The sequence below is a fragment of the Thunnus maccoyii genome, chromosome 16 (assembly GCF_910596095.1).
Source record: "Thunnus maccoyii chromosome 16, fThuMac1.1, whole genome shotgun sequence".
NCBI lineage: Eukaryota > Metazoa > Chordata > Actinopteri > Scombriformes > Scombridae > Thunnus > Thunnus maccoyii.
In genome coordinates, this window is record NC_056548.1 from 11,127,406 (window position 1) to 11,146,276 (window position 18,871).

The 18,871-nt window shown below is 39.6% G+C and overlaps 1 protein-coding gene across 2 annotated transcripts; it reads right to left on the minus strand.

The window, feature by feature from the left end:
• Positions 1-357: 357 nt before the first annotated feature.
• crlf1a (cytokine receptor-like factor 1a) lies at positions 358-17,539 on the minus strand. Of its 2 annotated transcripts, none has more exons than XM_042388607.1 (9): positions 17,077-17,539; positions 13,465-13,743; positions 11,038-11,167; positions 9,885-10,054; positions 3,751-3,908; positions 2,519-2,593; positions 2,335-2,428; positions 1,377-1,561; positions 358-1,214 (listed from the first exon to the last, which is right to left on the minus strand). In XM_042388607.1, exons 1-9 carry the CDS (start codon positions 17,147-17,149, stop codon positions 1,191-1,193), a joined length of 1,188 nt encoding a protein of 395 aa, XP_042244541.1. In that variant the 5' UTR covers positions 17,150-17,539; the 3' UTR covers positions 358-1,190. The 2 variants fall into 2 exon arrangements, with proteins under 2 accessions (XP_042244541.1, XP_042244542.1); XM_042388608.1 differs by having other exon boundaries at positions 1,373-1,561.
• Positions 17,540-18,871: the final 1,332 nt, after the last annotated feature.

An 18,871-nucleotide genomic window follows, 5' to 3' on the forward strand; every position in this document is an offset into this window, starting at 1 on the left:
AATAGATAAAGAGTTAATACAGAATATTAAATACACCAAATTACTAATGAAACTTTCCATCTTTCTCTCTGATTTGAGAGGAGATTGATACTGTAGTATTGCTCTACATCTGTTTTTGCTTATTTTGGGGTGATATGAAGTGAAAATGCTCTTTTCTATCCATATTATAATATTTGTTCTTTCTTCTTCATACTCATACTTCTTCTTCTTTGTCCACATAAATTTCTGTTTGGAAACATTTCTCTTTTGACAATCTGACCCAAACTATCATGTGTGTTAGCGGTGCTCTGCTACTCTGTGTTGCATACAACTCAATCCCAAACTGTGTTTCTGAAAACATTTTTATAGGACAACATTTAGAGATCGATAACAACTTCAGTCATTGATATTTCTTTACTAACTAAACATAACTTAAGAAATAAAACATAACTTTATACAGTTTTAAATATGCTGGTACAATTCAGTACAAAAATAAAGGCAGTGAAACGTCTCCATACACAAACACCATCATGTCATCAGTCACTGTCACTCAGAAACACGTGAATCCTGGGTGAACTAGTTTGGCACATAATCCACTTATATAACAAAGCATGAATTAGAAATACTGTATGATAATTTGTTACTTTTGTAAATCAGGCCCACAGTGAAAGATAAAGCTTTGATTGGAGTATCCACTGACGTTGAACAGCCACTAGATGGTGCTTTGGATCCACAGGAGAAACCCAAAAAATGTCACAGAATACTTTTAGGTGCTTCGGCAACACTTCTGGTTGGTTTGAATCATTGTGCACATTTAGAGTAGGTACACAGCCATGTCAAAAATCTTTACTGATGTCCGAGTTAGTCATGCTACAATGTCCTTTTTGAGCAGAGTAGGCCACATGGTCTCTTTCTAGCCATGCAAAGATACCAGGTTGATTAGTCCATTATTCTTCTCTGTCCTTCCAGGTTGCACCTTTTCAGGCAAATCAGTGCTCATGTTGACTGGAAAAGATGCATAAAGGAAGGAAATCCCACAGTTTCTCTTTGAATGGCTGGTGTCTCCACAAATTGTCCAGAGCAAAATTATAATTCCCATATACGAACACAATCTCTCTTTCTCATTTCTCATACACACATAGACAAAAACACAAATCACACCCACTCAGTTCTTTTCTTGACTTGGTTTCTGCTTGTAAAAGCAGCCTGTGCTATGATTTATCCCCTTGGAGAACCTAAATTAAAAGACAAAATCTGTTAAAAATCAGCTTTTGCAAAACAGAATGTTTTTACTTTGAGCATCTGTGTGTGCAGTACATCTCTGTGTGCATGATTAGATATGAATGCATATGTCTGCATGTGCATGCTTCATCCCTGCATTAGTGATGCTTACCTACCTGGTTGCGTGCTTTATGGGATTTCTGCATCAGCACTCTCCACTGGTCGTACAGCTTCATGGACATGCTGCTGCAGCCGTAGGCGTGTTTCCGCACCCAGCCGAAGAACTGCTTCAGCTCCCTGCGCAGGGTGGAGTTGGAGTCCCCGCTGGATTTGGAGTCACAGGAGCCCGACATCAGCCGCTCTGCATGAAAGGAAAAGAGGGTGGGAGGGAGAGAGAGAGGAGAATGAGTTGGGGTGGCTTTGGCACTCTGCAATGAAACATCTCAGCAGAAAGTGAGAAAGATGAGAAATACAGACAGGAGCAGAATTAGAGGAAAAAAAGTAAAGAAAGAAGAAGTGAGAAATTACCCAAGTATGTGTAGTGTCCCGTATGAGTGTGCCAGGATTACAGCAGATATTAACAGGAAGTTTTGGCTCTGAATGCCTCTCAAAGTAATCTAAACAGTTTCATTTGCAAAAATTCCCTCCTCGAGAGTGGGAAACCCTTAGAGAAAAACTCAAGTTTTTGTAAACCACGTCTTATTTCCATAGTTGCAGCTGTCAGTCCAATCAGTTATGATAGTATTTTACTCAACAATTTCATGATAACTCTGGGGAAGCAACAATCACTGGTAGCTCAACATTACATAATCAAAGCTTGATATAGTTTGGTTTGGAAGTGATTTGATTTGTTTCATCATCCATGAATAAAACTGCCAATATAATACAAAACAGGCTTGTAGATCCAAGAAGGTGAAAACAGCACCACCATCTTTCTCTTCTTTGAGGCTTCCAGCAGCGGGGGAGAACTGTGGGACGTGTGGTACACCGTGATATAAAACAAATTTTAGTGGTACAAATTGCCTCCTAAAATGGACCGAAATGTTCCCAAAAAGTGAGATCAAGAGCAAAAAAAGCCCTCTGAGTAAATTTCTTGCTGTGTGTGTGTGTGTGTGTGTATGAGTGTGCGCTCACCACTGTGGGGTGTGGATGCAGCGGTAGGATGGCTCCACTCGCTCCAGATTCCGGCTTTGCGAGAGCCGTAGATGCCCACAGGGTTACAGCGGACCTGGATAAAATACATCATTAGCTCTGAAACACAGATCAAATCTGACGTATACCAACGTACACTTTGATACATGTACACACACGCACATACCTGGACAAAATACACCGTTCCAGGTCTCAGTCCTGCCAATCTACAAGAAGTCTGGTTCCCAACGTCATCCATCACCTACAAGAATAAAAAAAAGACACACAAACACTGAAAGGTTGAGTGCCAGAGGTCTGACCGCAGTATTAAATACCAATGGGCATAAACTAAAACACAGCGCAGAATCAAGATGTAGAAAACAAAACCGCAAACCATGTACAGACCTAAACATGCATGCACACCACATTGTTTAGTGGCTCCTGATCAGCATGTTTATGAAAATATTTTAATGTTACCCTCTGGGTAAAATCTGCACTCTATTATTTATGACAAAGCCAGATATGCTGAAACACACATACACACAGGAGCGTGCGCAGGTACTCAAACATGGATACAGGAAAAATAAAGACAGAGGGAAAGGAACGCACACTCTGAAGTTAATAATCTTGTCTAATAGTCCCCACTTTCTCTCTGGCATTCAGTCTGTAAACACTTGTTAAGAAGGACTAAAACAGAAAACAGATCATGGAAATTACAGGCATCAGAGGGCTAATGATGTGACGTGGGGAAGCCAAATCAGCACAAGTTACCGCTGAACGTCTTTACAGCCATATTGAAGACATTAACAGCTGAGATGTATCCCTCCATTCCTTAGCATGACCTCATGATTAGGGCCGGTTCAGAGGGAAATGGCATTTGTTTTCACCACTAAACCCTTGAAGCCACTTGGATTTAAGTCTCCTCTCTACTCCTTTCGAAGCAGTCTCATCCCTCTGCCGCCTCTCCACTCCCCTTCTTTTCTTTTTCCATTTTGCGAGCAAAGACTTGCTTATATTACATCTGTGTAATTCCCCCTTAATTATCAGAGAATCTTCACTCTTACCCAGAGGACTCAAATGAAGTCCGGGAAGTAACATCTGCACTGCTGAAGGTCTCACACTGTATTTTTCAGTCATTAAAAGTTTGGAATGAGGTATAGACAGTGGCTCTGGCCTGTGTTTTTCTCCGGATCAAAACCTGACTTCTAGATTTATCACTGGTGATAGTTTTTGAGCGGCTCAACTATTAACTCATCTGGCAAAGGAGGCCTCAATCAGAGTAGATTAGAGGTGATTACGGCATTAGGATGAGAAACAGCTGGGACAGTGTTAGAGTGATATATCTGTTCGTGTGTAAGAAACAAAGAGAGAGGATTTATAGGATTTATGTCCTTATAACTGTGTGTCCTTGTCCTTTACCTTCCAGTCTTGGCTGTCCTCCAGTCTGTAGCGGATCTGGTATTTGGCCTGAAACAGGAAGTCTTTGAGAGCTGGAGGAGCCTCCCAGCGAACGCTCAGCTGGTCCTCTAACTGCCCGACGCGACTCACACTCACACCTGACGGAGGGTCCGTGGTCACTGGAGGAAGAGGAGTTGGAAGGGGTAATTAAATAAGAACATCCTATCTAGAGCTAGAACAATGCAAAAGTGCCAAAAAATTCAACTTGTTCCAGCTTCTCAAATGTGAATTTGCTGGTTTTCTTTGTCTTCTATGATAGTAAACTTAATATCTTGGGTATTGGACTGTTAGTTGGACAAAACAAGCAATTTGAAATGTCACCTTGGGCTCTGGGAAACCCTATATTTTGCCTGTATTTTACATTTTATAGACCAACCAAATTGATCAATTCAAATCAAGTTTATGCCCTCTCATTTGACACTTTTGCACCAATGATAACATTCAATTCAGAGCTGTAGGCTATTTCCTGCATCACAAGCTGCTTGCAAAATTTTCAAAAGTGTGAAGGCTTGATTATTTAAGAAAATATGGAATAATAACAAATATGTCATGTATAAGTATAGAAAAGTTAACATAATATGAAAACTTTTGTTTCTGGTGGTGCATTGTAGCTAAAAGACAAGCAAGCAATTAGATACTGAATGTCACTTCCTGTTGCCATTTTTTTTTTCTTTGAAAGAATACAATCAAACCTTGTTAAACCATAAATTACCATATCTTCTTCCAGTCTTCAAAGCAGCATTACTTTAATTATTTGACCCACTTAGGGGCAGCAGAACAAGCTGTAAACACAACGCTGTGTTTATGTTAGCAAGTTGTTACGTGTAAAATGTTAGCTAACAGTTGTGTATTAAGAGACATGGAGCAACACTAGCATTCATTTGGAGCCAATATTCACTCTCCTTTTAGCCTTGTTTTGGTCGGCACCAACTCTTGAAGACAATATCTGGCTCTTTAGATATTTAACCCTCCATATTCACAAGTTAGTAACTTTGTCTGTTGTTTGGTGCTAGGTGAGTTGTAACAGCAAAGCTGTGGGCTGTAAAACCAAAACAACCAGCTGAAAGACACTAAAATGGACCATAGCTGGGAGCAGTAATTCTCTGTGGGTTGGTTACTTTAAAACAGTGCTTTCAAATTACATGTAAAAATTGGAAAGTATTTATCAGAGCAGCTTTAAGGATTTCAGAAATGTCTTCAAAAAAGAGTGAGTGTAGAGCGTTTCCACACAGAAAAAACAGTGGCTTGTAGATGTGACTCTTATGTAATAATCATAGCAAAATCCCAAATGTAAAAACAACGATGTCATGAGAGGCATAAATTGGGGTATTTTTAAATTTATTGCATCCATTAACAAGTTTATTTCTATCCTAACAACTTACTGATTGACTTCTGGTGGACAGATGGCCCAGATTATTGTTTTGAGCCATGACTCCAAAAATTCATCGCTTAGGGGCTTCTTTCTACATGTCTGGGTTATGTTCGCAGGGTCGAGAAATCCATTTGATTCAAATTTAAAGTGGTAGGAGTGATGTCTCTATGTGTAACAGCACATTGAAGGATTGTTTAGCATTGGCAGAGGTTTGAAGTCTCTCGAGTGCTTTTCAGTTTCTGGAGAGATGACTTGTGTGAGCAGGGAGCTTTTTCATCTGACAACAATTATCTTTTTGACAAACAAACATGCGGTGACAGGCCATTATTTTAACTTTACTCGCGTTTTCGGCTTCAGTTCCTTTTCATAATGTCATCCCCTACCGATAAATAAACAAGACGACCCGGGTGGAGAGAAGAAGGTGGGAAAGAGGGGAAAAGTTGGGAGTTGACACGAGGGTTTTAGAGAATTAGTTTCTGTAAAACCATGATCATCCTTTTAGAAAAAAAAAACGTCACAAAAGTGGAAACTAAAATTAACAAACTGAAGGTTTTAAAGCTTTGGTAAAACAGTACAGTGGAGGCAGTAATTGCTCAAACCAATGAGTATTGGACATGTGAAATGAGATTGGAGAAAAAAACGTATTTTTCTCAGACGCCCGCTCTTCTTTTTCGCATTAATATGGGGAATTATATCGGGGTGTTTTTGAATTATTTTATGTTGGTTCAGCTAGCAAAAACAATCATTTCAGGATTAAATGATTAAAACAGTACAGAAGCCAAAAACAACAGTGGTTGCATTAATGTCATTTCAAGACCTCAAATAAATTTATTTCTTTATTTAACGATAACGAAGCCATTAATCATCTCATTTTCACAAGTAAACAAAACGTTGTTTTGTCGGGACAACAAGATAATTATCCTGTTATCTTGCGAAAACAAATATTGTTATTTTGAGATAACAAGATATTTTATCATGTAGTTCTTGTTATCCCCAGATAATGAGATAATGAACTTGTGATCCCACGAGAACGGATAAACGGATAAACAGATAAATCTTCTTGGCTTCCATAGAATGGTTAAAGAGGAAAAGGAGAATTTTTAAAATAGTACTTGTCATAACGATGAGAGCGAATGTGGTATTTTTATACATTAAAAAGTCAAGACATGACAAATTACTACTGTAATAAATTAATGTTATGTAATTTCTCAACATATCCTCATCTCAGGGCAAGACACCAATACAAGTTGCCTCTAGTCTCTTGTTTCAGAAGGCTCCCCGTGACTGAGGAATGCAGAAAACTGTAGGTGTTTTCTGCCTCGCCTTCATAACTGATTGGACATGACCGTAGACATGAGTGACTCACAGCGCTCAGCGCAGGTGTGGTTGCTGTGTTTTAAAAACTGCTGCTGTTGTAATAACTGCTTGAAATGAAAAGAACGGCCAGGACAACCTGAGCGAAACAAAAAACGCACGCACAAATCCAGAAACCGCCCACACTCTGACTGCCTCTCTGTTTCTATACTGTTACAAGACCCTGCCCTGCCCTCAGGGTATGTAAACAGGTGTGTGTGTGTCTGTGCGTGCGTGCATACATTAGGGAACGGAAAGGGATTACATTTTGATGGACGCTTGTTTCCGTGCCAGTGACGCGTTCGCCTCTGAAACTCTATATGGTGTTTCTCTCGGTAAATTTCCCCGAAACAGGAGTGTGTTAGGAGTGAACAAGGTGAGGACTTCCAAGCTAATCACGTTGTATTATTTCAGGTCCAAGCCTCAAAAGCCCAAACTCCTCGGGCCTCGGGGGTCTGCTGCCGGCTCGGAGACAGGATTAGGTTAGAGGATCAGTCTGGAACATTCCGACACGACATAAAAGGGGGTTAGTGAGTGTTTTTAATGCGTGTGTTTGAGTGTGTCCAGTGAGCATGAGTAAAAAGAAAATGAGCTCACCATAAGAGAGGGCGTTTTCATTTGTCCCACACCTACGCCTGTCCAGGTGTGTGCATACATGTGTCTATGAGTGAGTGTGCGTTTTTTTTTTTTGAAGGATAATGAGAAAAGAGAAGAATTTGGTCTTGTTGCATGCTCCGTTTGCTTAAATCGCACTAAGCTAGGCAACGGACCACATAACAAAGCTTTAAAAGGGAACGCCGCTCAGTTCCTATCAGTGTGAAGCCGGATGAGTACTTGTGAACAACTTTCTCTGAAAGCCAGAAGCCACAGAACTCAAGCCAATGTCCTGTCCGTAGGAATAAAAAAGATGAATGTATAAAGCGATGTGATATTCTTCATCAACATTTTAATACTATCCATTTGAGGCTAAATCTGAACTCATAAAGCTGAAGGTTAATTCGATAAATGGGGGATAAATGAGGTAGAAATGAACGCCTTAACATACAGTTTGCCCCCTTCGCCCCTTAAGTGGCTTTAAGATTGAAAAGAATAATCTTATTGCACACTATTGGACATTATCACATATGCTGTGTACAGTATTCTGCATCAGTGAAACATTCAAAACCAAGACTCAAGGTTTTTTGTGGCTGCATTATTCCATCAAAATAGTCTAGATGTCTTAATTTATACACCTTTCCAAGTGCAGTGGCAGCTTGACATAACTGGTATGTTTGGAAACTTTGAGATCTCCACTAGAATTTAAGATAAATTTTGATGGGTTTTTGGTTTTGTAGGCTGCAAAGTGAGAGGTTTAGGAGGTTAAGAAAACAAAGTGTCTTGCTTTCTGTCTAAAGCAAAGAAGTTTTATCTCTTCAGTAGTGCATTATATTAACTGTCTGCCAATTTATTTGAGTATTTGAATTCAGAGTAAATTTATTCGCTGTATAGTGCCCTCAAAATTTCCACCATAGAACAAAAAAAGAAGTGTAAGAGCCATAATAAGAATAGATGAGATGTCTTGATTTAGTGCTCATGTTAATACGGTAGTAGCGAAAATGTTTACAGTTTAACAGTCTGTGGAGCAAGACAGTTTTTTGACTGCTGAGCCAAGTTGAGCAGAAACACAATATATCATTATTTGTTCTAAGTCAACCTTTTAAATGGAGTTACTGCCTCTGAAGATTCATTTCACGTCAAGTTTATTGCCCATACACATACTGTAACAGTTGCGGTAATTTGGATGAGAGGACAGAGAGAAAATTGCCTCTACAAGAAGTGTCCATGGCATTTATACATTTTCTGCTAACAATCTCACAATGCAATGTGCTGCATTTTATAGATGCGAAAATTAACGTTGAGCGTCTCTACAGCTGTCAGTGAAATGATGATGATTAAAAAGTGTCGGAAATCTCAATGTGCTGCTCGCTATTGATTGTTTTTCACAGAAGACATTTTGACTTGTCATTGCAGGAAAAGTACAGGTGCAACGTTAACGATGGCTCAGTTCCATTCACGTGTCCAAGGAAGCCATAAACCATCGTGCACTGCACCATCATAAATATTATTAATTGCACATTTGCTCTTCCTGTTTTGACTTCAAAATGTCTGCTGGAAAAAGGTAACTTATACTGGCAGTAGTGATTGAGTGACACGGCAGTGTGTTGGACACCGCTTCCAATTCATTTCTATGAAAGTTGCTCGATGGGTGCATATACTGAAAATGTTTTTCCAACTTCCACGGGCTTCCAAGAAGTAGTTATAGCACATTAATCCTTTGAAACTTGTCAATTTTACATTTCTGTTTGTGTATGAATTAAACAAACACAATATAATGTGTTATTCAGTAAGCTAGTAGATCCAGGCTAGACGTTGACCCCAGTTTCCACTCTTTATGCTAAGCTAAGCTAATCGCCTCCCTGCTCTTGCTCCAAAGTAAACGTAGAGACATGAAAGTGGTATAAATCTTCGCATCAAACTCTTGGCAAGAAAGCAAATAAGTGCATTCCTGCAACGTCCACGGTTCAACTCCCAGGTGGGGGACTTTTGTTGCATGTCATACCCCTCTTTCCCTCTCTGTGTTTTCTGTTTCTCTCTACACTGACTGTCAAATAAAGGCAAAAAGCCAAAAAAATCCTTTAGAAAAAAAAAAGATTAAGAAGTCAATTCCCAGCTGCATTTAAAGACGCCAGTGAGTTTAATCAGAATGAACATAACCATTTTAGCAGGCTAATATCCTTTTAGCCTGGATTGAAGTTGCTTTCCTCTACAGATACATAAAACAGATCAGATTTTACTTGAATTTTACATATCTGTCATTTTGTTTAGTTATTGTTTGTTGGTACTGATTTTCATGGGGTTTTTTTCCTTTTGGTGTAGGTTTTTTATGTTTTTTTTGTTGTTGTTATTGTATAATTTATATAGTTTGACCCTTTAATTTTAAAATCAGTTCACTTATTTGCTGATGTGTATGTTTGTTTTGCCTTTTCTTGTTCTATTCATAGCGTGTGATTTTAAAGTGCGGCTTATTTTTAGTATTTTATGTGGACCACAGGAGACACTTTGTGGAAGTTAACAAGGATTCGGATAAAGAATAAATAATCTGAGAGGAGAAATTTATAAAATCCCTCATTTGTGGAGCTTCTCACAAGTTGTAGACAACCTGTGATGAGAGTCGCAGGAAGACATTGCTTCATTTTTTGAGGTCACAAGCGTAAAAGGTTTGGAAGCCATTGTCCTAGATTACAGCCTGAGGGTCCACTGACACTGAGATCTAAGCTCTGAAACAACAGTTAAAGTAAGCGGGTCAAAGTTCGCTTCTTCTCATACTCACCCACGTCTAGGATGTCCAGGGTGATGACATCAGAGGTAGCCCGGCCCAGCTGGTTGGAGGCCTCCACCCAGATCTCGTAGGGCGTGAAGAGGTGCAGGTCCCGGGTGATGCTGCAGGAGTAGGGCTGCGTATGAGTGTAATCCTCACATTCCTTCTCCTTACCATACCACCTGTGAGGAAAACAGGGAATATTGAAATAACTCTGAACAGCCTTCAACAACACATATGATAAATACACATTGTATTATGTGTCATGTGTTACGTTTATCTGGCACCAGCGGCTTTACTAAGTCCTTATTTACACTAAGCTGACTGCAATAAGAAATCTCCATGCAGCTGACAAACCCGTGGGCACTGCATGTCAAGTCATTTCCCTCTTGGTGTTTTTAAATTGCTGATTTAATCATAAAAAAATGTGAATAGAGTTTTTACACCCCATCTGAAACTCATTTTCAAAAAAATATATCGCACTCATGAAATGTAACTTTCTACAGATGAGGAACTTTCACCCTCTGGCTACCGCTGCTATTTGTCTTAAAATACAGTCTGCCAAAGAGATAAGGTATTTTGTCTCGAGTCCATCTCCACTTCAGCTTGTCTTAGGAGCTTTTTTGAAACATTTCAGTATCATAAAACTCCTGAAACTGCAGATCATGTCATATGACACTACACATCACACCAACACTATCAGGACATTTTAAATGTTAAATATGTTTGAAATTGGATCACCAAGCAGAGTCTTTGACCCTTTGAAGCTTGGTTTTCACTCCCCTCATTTACGAGGTTATGAGGTTACTATACAATATCTTGTCTTGTCTTGTCAAAATCTATACTGTAATATAGTGTGAACCCCACAAAAAACCCAGATTTTAATGGATTTATGGATGTTAATCCTCTATTAATTAAAGAGTAAGTTCTGCTGATTCCACCAATATGAGTATAGTGTCTTATATGTGTGTTTTGATTTGAGTTATAACTCTGAGAAAAAGGGGTGTGATTTTTTTTCATGCACACTGCACCACTTGTGTTCAAAAGGTTTATCTTTTAACTTCAAGACAAAGCTGATTTTCAGATTAAATAGCGGATTGAATGACTTCTAACAGTGAATATGTTCTGCAGTGTGGTTGTAGTGAGTGTGTGTGTGTGTATATACCTGAGTTTGTACTTGAGTGTGTACTGTGTGCTAATGTTCGTCTCCCCCTTTCCTCCCGGAGCCCAGCTGCAAGTCAGGTCTTTGGTGTTCCTGGACCAGCAGGTCAGATTGACCGGTTTCTCTGGAGGCACTGGGACAGAAAGAGGAAGCATTGGGGGTGAGAGAAATGGGTGAAGAGAAGGGAGAGGAGAATAGGGAAAGGGGAGGGGGAGGAAGTGAGATGCAGGGTCAGTGAAGGTACAAAGTTACCTCTAGCCATTACTTCGGCCCCTTCCTCCTGAGTGTAATTCACCCACTAGTGATGTTCCTCAGAAATTGGTGTGTTTTTTTAATTAATTGGTATGTGTCTGTGTGTGTGTGTGTGTGTGTGTGTGTGTGTGTGTGAGTGTGTGTGTGCGCATACTGTCTGATTTGGTCAGACTCCGGATCCCTGCCAACATTCCTCTTCTCTCAGAACACAGGGTGCTCAACACCAGTGTCGCACAAAGATTAGGATCCTGACTGCATCCCCTTGTGTGTGTGTGTGTGTGTGTCTGCAAGCATGTGTCTCTACGTGGTAAAGTTGTTTTTCTGTGTATGGGAACCGCCAGAAAAAGAGCATCAGGACAGCGTAAAACTGTGTTTGTGTGTGCGTACGTTCATGTGCTTCTATTTCTGTGAGGAACAATTCTTAATTTTAGACCTTCAAAAAGAGGACATCTTGGCTGCTCTTCACTTCAAAAACCTGAGGGAATAAAGGATAATTCCAGTTTATCACGACTTGGAGCTTGCTTTCGTAGATTTTGCCATCATTCCTATCTGTAATACGTGGCAAGGAACATGAGAGATTCAGGTTTTATCATTCAGGATTTACACAGAGCCACAGCTTAGCTAAATATTTGGATTTTGGAGGAGAAACAAAGGAAAACTGTAAAATTATTACCTGAATTGTCTGTTATGAACATTCATCATGGACATAATGGTTTAACTTTTATCTAACATACAATACTTGCTATAGTTGTATGTGTATACAGTTTTTCCTATGCGGTGAGGGTCAATTACAGACATTTCTGGTACACTGACCTTCAGTTTTGCCTCCAAATAAAGTGGTTTGGATATGTTGGCTAAATAAATGGCTTGTTATCTGACCACTGGTGTTTCTTGCCCTGCCAGACGTCATTTTCGCGATGTTCCCAGATTGCAGCAATTACTGTAGTGAGTACATATCATCATAGCCAATAGAGATGATGGCCAAAACCTACTAAAAAAAGGACCAAGCAGTAACAAAACAGAATTATCCTTTTTATGACATATAAAAATAATTTGCTTGGAATTGTAATTTGTCTCCACTCTATTTTTTCCACAAATACAGTTCAATATCTTGTTAAAAATTCTTAAAATTACATCTATTCCTTCTCTCTCTTTGAAAAATCCAGAATCTATGAACATACGAATTTGTAGTTTTAAAAGCTTTTCTACCAGACAGAAGATGTCCTCTACTTCAATAAAGAGTCAATTCTCTGTGTATGTCCACTGGTGGCTTAAAATCTCCACATCACACTTCTATTAATTACATTTTGGACCACGAAAACTAGTTGTAATGTCACAAAATCCAGCTTGTATGTCTTAAACTCAGATTTAAGGTGAGAGAAATGTTCTACTTTCAGCAGATGAATGTGAAAACATCCTCCTAGTGTCAAACTCACATCATTCTGCACAGTGAAGCTCAAACATCCAACTAAAGTAACAATAACCAAAACACATTTTTGAGTGGAGGGGGATTTTGACGCTTTGTTTTAGTGTTCAGGCTAGAATTAGGTTCAGGTTGAGGTGAGGATTCTCCCTGAAGAAAATAAGGTTACTTAAAGATTGTCATAAGGCACCACGGTAAGAAGAAAAAGCCCACTGTAAAAAATTAAGAAACTGTTTAGGGGTAGTTGATGTATTATGTTAATGCTGGTCCTCATAAGCATAGAAGTACAAACACGTGTGTGTGTGTGTGTGTTAAATGTCAGACCCATGCCCTATGAGTGATAGTGCGAGTAATGGACCACACAGGTGGTCAAAGCGTCACACAGTGACACACACTCAAGGAGGCCTCTCGCTGGCCTGAAGGCAAGAACACTAAACGTAAAATACAGCTACAACTGTGTAGGGACACTTAAAAATCTGCCCACTACTTCCTTGTTGTTTGCCTTTATTCCCATTTCCTCTCCACTCCTCTCACCTCAGTGCTGTACTCCTCCTCTCACTTCTCTCCTACGCTTTGTTTTTCCTGTAACACGCCTTTACTTCTACAATTCCTCACATTGATGCAGAGAGGCAAATGCAGATACCACACGTTTCCCCCAGAGAAAAAAAGTTATTTAAGGTTAAAAGGCATCTGAGACACCGAATAAAACATGAATGCAACCAAGCTCAAAAACCATATAGTATACTGAAACTTACTCCCGACGTAGAGGCAGGAGCCAGCCAAGATGTGTCCCTTGTGGTTGTGACAAACCAGGTTGTCACCGGAGGTTTGCCTGGAGGCGTTGAGTCCTGCCAGCGTCACACTTAGGTTGGTCGGGCTCAGCACTCGGTACAAGGAGCCGGGCAGTTGTTGACCATTCAGCGTCCAGAACAGAGAGCTTGCATGGACGCCGAGGTCGGGGTGGACCCAGCAGCTGGCAGTCAGGTTGGACCCCATGCGAAGGACGGGGTCCTGGGGGTAGATGACTGCTACATCTGGAGGAGGGCAGGAGGAGATGGATATTAGGGGATATCTCAAGGTGGTGATCAGTCCGAAGTTTAGGCTGATGGACAGAAGACTTAGGAAAAATAATCTGAAGAGATAAATTAACTATCTCTTTAAACACCCAAGGTTCAAATGATTGCATTCACAAGTTTAGAGATTAAATTATTCATGGATTAATTGATTTGTTGACTGACAGAAAATTAAACTGCAACTTTTCTGATAATCACACAAAAATGCCAAATATTTTCAGGTTCCAGCTTCTTAGATGTGAAAATTTGCAGCTTTTTTTTGTTTTATGTCACTTTAAATTAAATATCTTGGATTTGGATTTGGACAAACAAAACATCGTCTTGGGTTCTTAGAAATTGTGATGACCCTTTTTCACTATTTTTTGACATTTTGACGCTTCCAAAAAATAATTAAAAGATTAATCAACAATGAAAATAGTCATTACTCACAGACCTACATGAGTTACAATATTTACAATATAAATTATGATTGATTTAACTTTTTTCATTTTTGATTTAATTCAAGAGACAAACATAAGTGAACATGGATGTCATGAAAAAGATGTGAATTTAGTCAGTTGTAGAATAATGGTGACCTACAACTGACTCTGAAATCTCAGATGGTATTATATGGTACTATTTTGTGCTAAAGTGTGCAAAAACTCTTTTTTTCTTGAAACTAACCGTTCAAAGGCGTTATGAGTTTATTTTTCCTTGTTGTTTTTCATCAGATCTTATTTGCTGTAGTTTTTAAACCTGTAAAACACTGGGTAAACTCCATAAGTGCTATTAATAATGATCATTTATTATCATTTCTCACAGCTGGGGAAGCTTTTGCTCTCATTAGTGGTGAGCAAAACATCAAAAGGATTAAAAAAAAAAGGAGAAAGGAATAAATAAAGCATAGGAGGAGAGAGGAGAGGAGTTTTTCATTTGCTTCGGATAGGATTTCAGAAAAATGTTGCCCACCTAAGTAGACATCGCTATGAAAACATGTAATGCGATTTCTATGAAGGAATGACTGAGCAGGGAGTGAGTGAGAGCGTCAACACTTTGTCAGACCACTACAAATCTGCGCCCGGGGCCACATCCAGTCAACTGCCATCCACCTCTGCTGACAGACACTGTGTGGTCCTTTATGGAGGAGCTGCCTTTGAAGAAGTTAATTCAGCTGTAACGCTTCACTAGTGTTAATATCATAACCCCAACTCCACACATTCATGCACACACATGAACGAAAACACAAGCACAAAGGCGAGTTGTCTTTGTCACTAGATATGGGGCGAAGTGCAGGGGGCCGTGATTAGTCAATAATATGCTGATCCAGCTGAATAACAATCATTGTTTATGTATTCCAGGCGCTGAGGATGGGACATTGCCCCGGAGCAGGGCTGTGAAGCCCTCCAGTGTACGGCCCTTCAAACACTCCAGCAATAGACACAATTACTGCTGTTTATTGCCCCTGCTCGACACGCTCACTGGAGGAAATGGCTTGTAAAATATTATTTGTTTGGAGAGGCTGAGGCTGCTTGAAGCACAGGGCAGGGGATGAGTTTAACCCTGTGATCATGGAGAATGGAGCAGGTTACTGGGCAAGTTGAGATGGGAGCAATGGAAAAGGTTTCATTTCAAAAAAATGTCTCATTCTGATTTGTGGCTGATTTTAAGCTTTGTGCTGGACAGAAAACACTCTGTTCTTCATGCTGTCAGTCTTCAAAGGTACCTGATATCCCCGACTCTTTCTAAAGAGCTGTTTACTCCTCACTCATCCATGCAACAGGTCAAAGAAATCCTCTGTCTGCTCTACAATAGACATACATGTGGAACATTTTGAGGGGGCCAGCGTGGATGAGCCAAGTGGAAGAAGTCACGCAACATTTAGTGACAATGAACCGTGCAACGCTATCTGAAAGGAGATCATCGAGGAGACAGCAGCAGATTTGTTTTTTTGTTTTGTTTTTTTTTAGATTTACATTTTAGGTATTTAACTGATGCTTTCATACAGAATGAGGAGAGATTATCTCGTCTAACGTCAAGTCACATCAGGGCAAGCACAGGCAGGACAAATATGAGAAGTTAATTTCAGGTTAAAAAAGCTCTTTTTTCAAGCTTTTGCATGTTTTGGAGTCAGATATTTGATATTGAATGGCAATTTCCAAGATAAAATTCTCTTAACATAAACTAAAACCTTTGTAGGAATATAAGATCCACTTAATTCTAATTACGTGTTTATGCCATACAAACATAGCTTTATTCCAGTGGCATCTGTAAACCATAGCACACTGAGTGAAGGGGAAGCACCATCCATTATTACAGCGAATAAAACAGTAATGACCAATAAGCAGCTATAATAAACAGCAGGGCGGCTTATGATCAAGGGCCATTGTCTTCTTCAAGCCCTTAAAACTATACTTTCTTTTATTAGCGCCTTTCAAACAGGATGAATAACAGGAGATCCTCAGTGAGGAGCTGCTCTTTGCCAGTGAGCTCACCATAAAAACTAATCCAGCCACTTAGCGGGTGGAAGCGGACATAACTTTGATTTATTTACGTTACTGTGCATTAAGCTGCCGGTTAACATTCTCCAAAACCCGAGCAAATGATGTCACTGTTTTGTTGCGGTCCGTAAAGCCCCCACGCTCTCCATGTGTTAAACGAATTATGGCCTGACTTGTTGAAATTCAGCCTCCTGGGAGCTGCAGCTCGCTGTGCAGGGATACAACAGATACACTTCACCGGGAGCTCATCAATAACCAGAGCTGTCAAGTGGACACGTTTTAATGTGTCCAGAAAGCTGATTGGATCCGGTATGTGTCCCACAAGCAAGTGAGCCTTATATAAGACAACCTTGGAAAGAATCTGTGGAATCGGTGTTATTAAGTGTTATCCAATGAAAGATTGTCTGTATTTACATGTGTCTTATGTCGTTTTTATCCTCATATGGAAACATGTATTTGTGCTCCTTTTTAGTGAGATTTTAGTGACATTTTATTATTTTTATACCCTTTAATATCACTATAACAATCCTATACTATTCGATGTCTGTAGTGTACAGTAAGTTTGCATTGACTACCTTTCTAAATTGTGTTGTACTGTTGTGATGATCCATTTCTGCAGCTGTTTTATCTTTAAAAAAATCTTCCATACCAGAGCAGGACACTGTCACACAGAGCTGTTTACAGTAAGATCTTTGGGTGACACATGGATTAAACCGATCTCAGTGGACCAAAGAAAAGCCATCGACCCCATACCAAAACTCCTTTTCCAAGCGAGACCACGTCTTTGCGCATCGATGGACATCTGTGTGTAACTTACGTGTGGACAAGGACAGCACGCCGGGAGTGTGCAGCATGAGGAAAATCAAGCAGATATCCAAGACGGCTTTCATTTTCCCCCAGTTCGTTTGATCTCTGTCTTGATTCCTCGTCCTCGTTTTGTTGTGATGTCGCTTCTGTCGATCTTGGATGGAAATTACGCACAGTGGAAAGAGGAAAAATAGTACGGGTTCAAGTTGAATGCTCCGGATTTTATTAACAAGACAACCCTGTGGAGTAAAGGGGCGCACTAGAAAAAGTGCGACCCAGTGGAAAAAGTCACCCTCTGAGAACCCATAAGACAACTCGTCCTTAGCAAAGGCTAAAACAATGAGTATATCACGTCCTGCGCGCAGTCTTTTCCCTTCTTAATGCTTTCTGCAGCTAAATCATACACAAGTTCATACTTTTTAAGCCCCTCCTCTCTCTCTCTCTTCCTACACAGTCGCCAGTCATTTCCCCCTCTTTCCGTCCTTTCACTGCTCCTTTTTTTCAGTCTCTCCCCCCTTCAGTGATGGGTAGGAGAGTCAGAGCCATTCACTTTCACTGAATCACTCTGTCTCTGTTACTTTCCATGCCTCAGGTCCCTGCTTTACAATATTTCACCATAGGAGGCTGTTGAGTCACTGAGTCTTACAAAAAAGGTCACCAAATCCAAAAATGTCCTTTTCTTTGTTTCTTTTTGTATTTCTTTGTCTACAGAGACTGTGGGAAATATCCTGTTTTTCAATTAAAGAAAATCTCTTTATACCCTCTTGAATCATCAGTTTTCTCTTAATCTTGTAAGTTATGGCTAAGGCATAATAGATAATGACAGGACTGTATTATACTGTATTATAGGTTACTGTAGCCCTAATATCCTATAATGCTTAAATCTCTTAAAAGAATCTGATGACCCTCAAGATGTCATCTTTCTCCACACATATCAGGGAGGATGGGATTATAATTGCATTTTTAAATAAATAAAATTATCTGTGATTTAAGAAATAGTCACTGGATCAGCAAATAGTTTCATGTGTTTTCTGACCCTTGCAATTGTTTTTATAGTTTTTTCAATTAATTGAAATTGGCTTTAGAGAAAGTTAACCTTCCTTTTTGTAAGATTTCACATAAAACATGGTCCTGTGGTCAGTTGTAAGTGGGTCCATGTTAAAGAGGTACTGCAGCAATTTAGTGTTGTACTTCAATATAGTTTGGGGACTTGCAAGAGACAGATTATAAAATCTTTTTAAAAAATTGGTCAAAATTGATGCAGTAGAGGCTGAGATACGACTTTAGTCCTTAAAAACACTGGATCCTACATTGCCCATAATGACTTTCCCTACTGGTATAGCCACATCTTTCAAACCAGTTTGCAAAGCAGGGTTTATGTTATACATTTGTATGCTCCGAGCCCAAACTGAAGTGAGTAGTGTTGTCACTTGCATTATTTTGTCAGACTTGACAAAGATGTGACTTGACATCAGACATTATACAACAGTTACAGGCTGAGTAGTATTAATCATGGCTGGTAAACTGATCTTCATATTTAAAATTGGTGGAGTGCCCCTTTAAAGAAAGGTGTTTTTGCTGCCTTCTTGTATTAACATAAACAATGATGTCACAGGGCTGTTTGGTTTGCGTTCAGTCCTACTGTAGTCATAATGCACAACAGGTCGGTCACCACTAAGTATGAATCAAGACACAAGTCTTGGTTTATCTAATATTATTTAAAACAACCTTTAAGTCCTACTTTTACATGTAATATTAGGAAAAGAGGAGGTGTGTGACTAACATTAACAATGACTCTGCTCTAT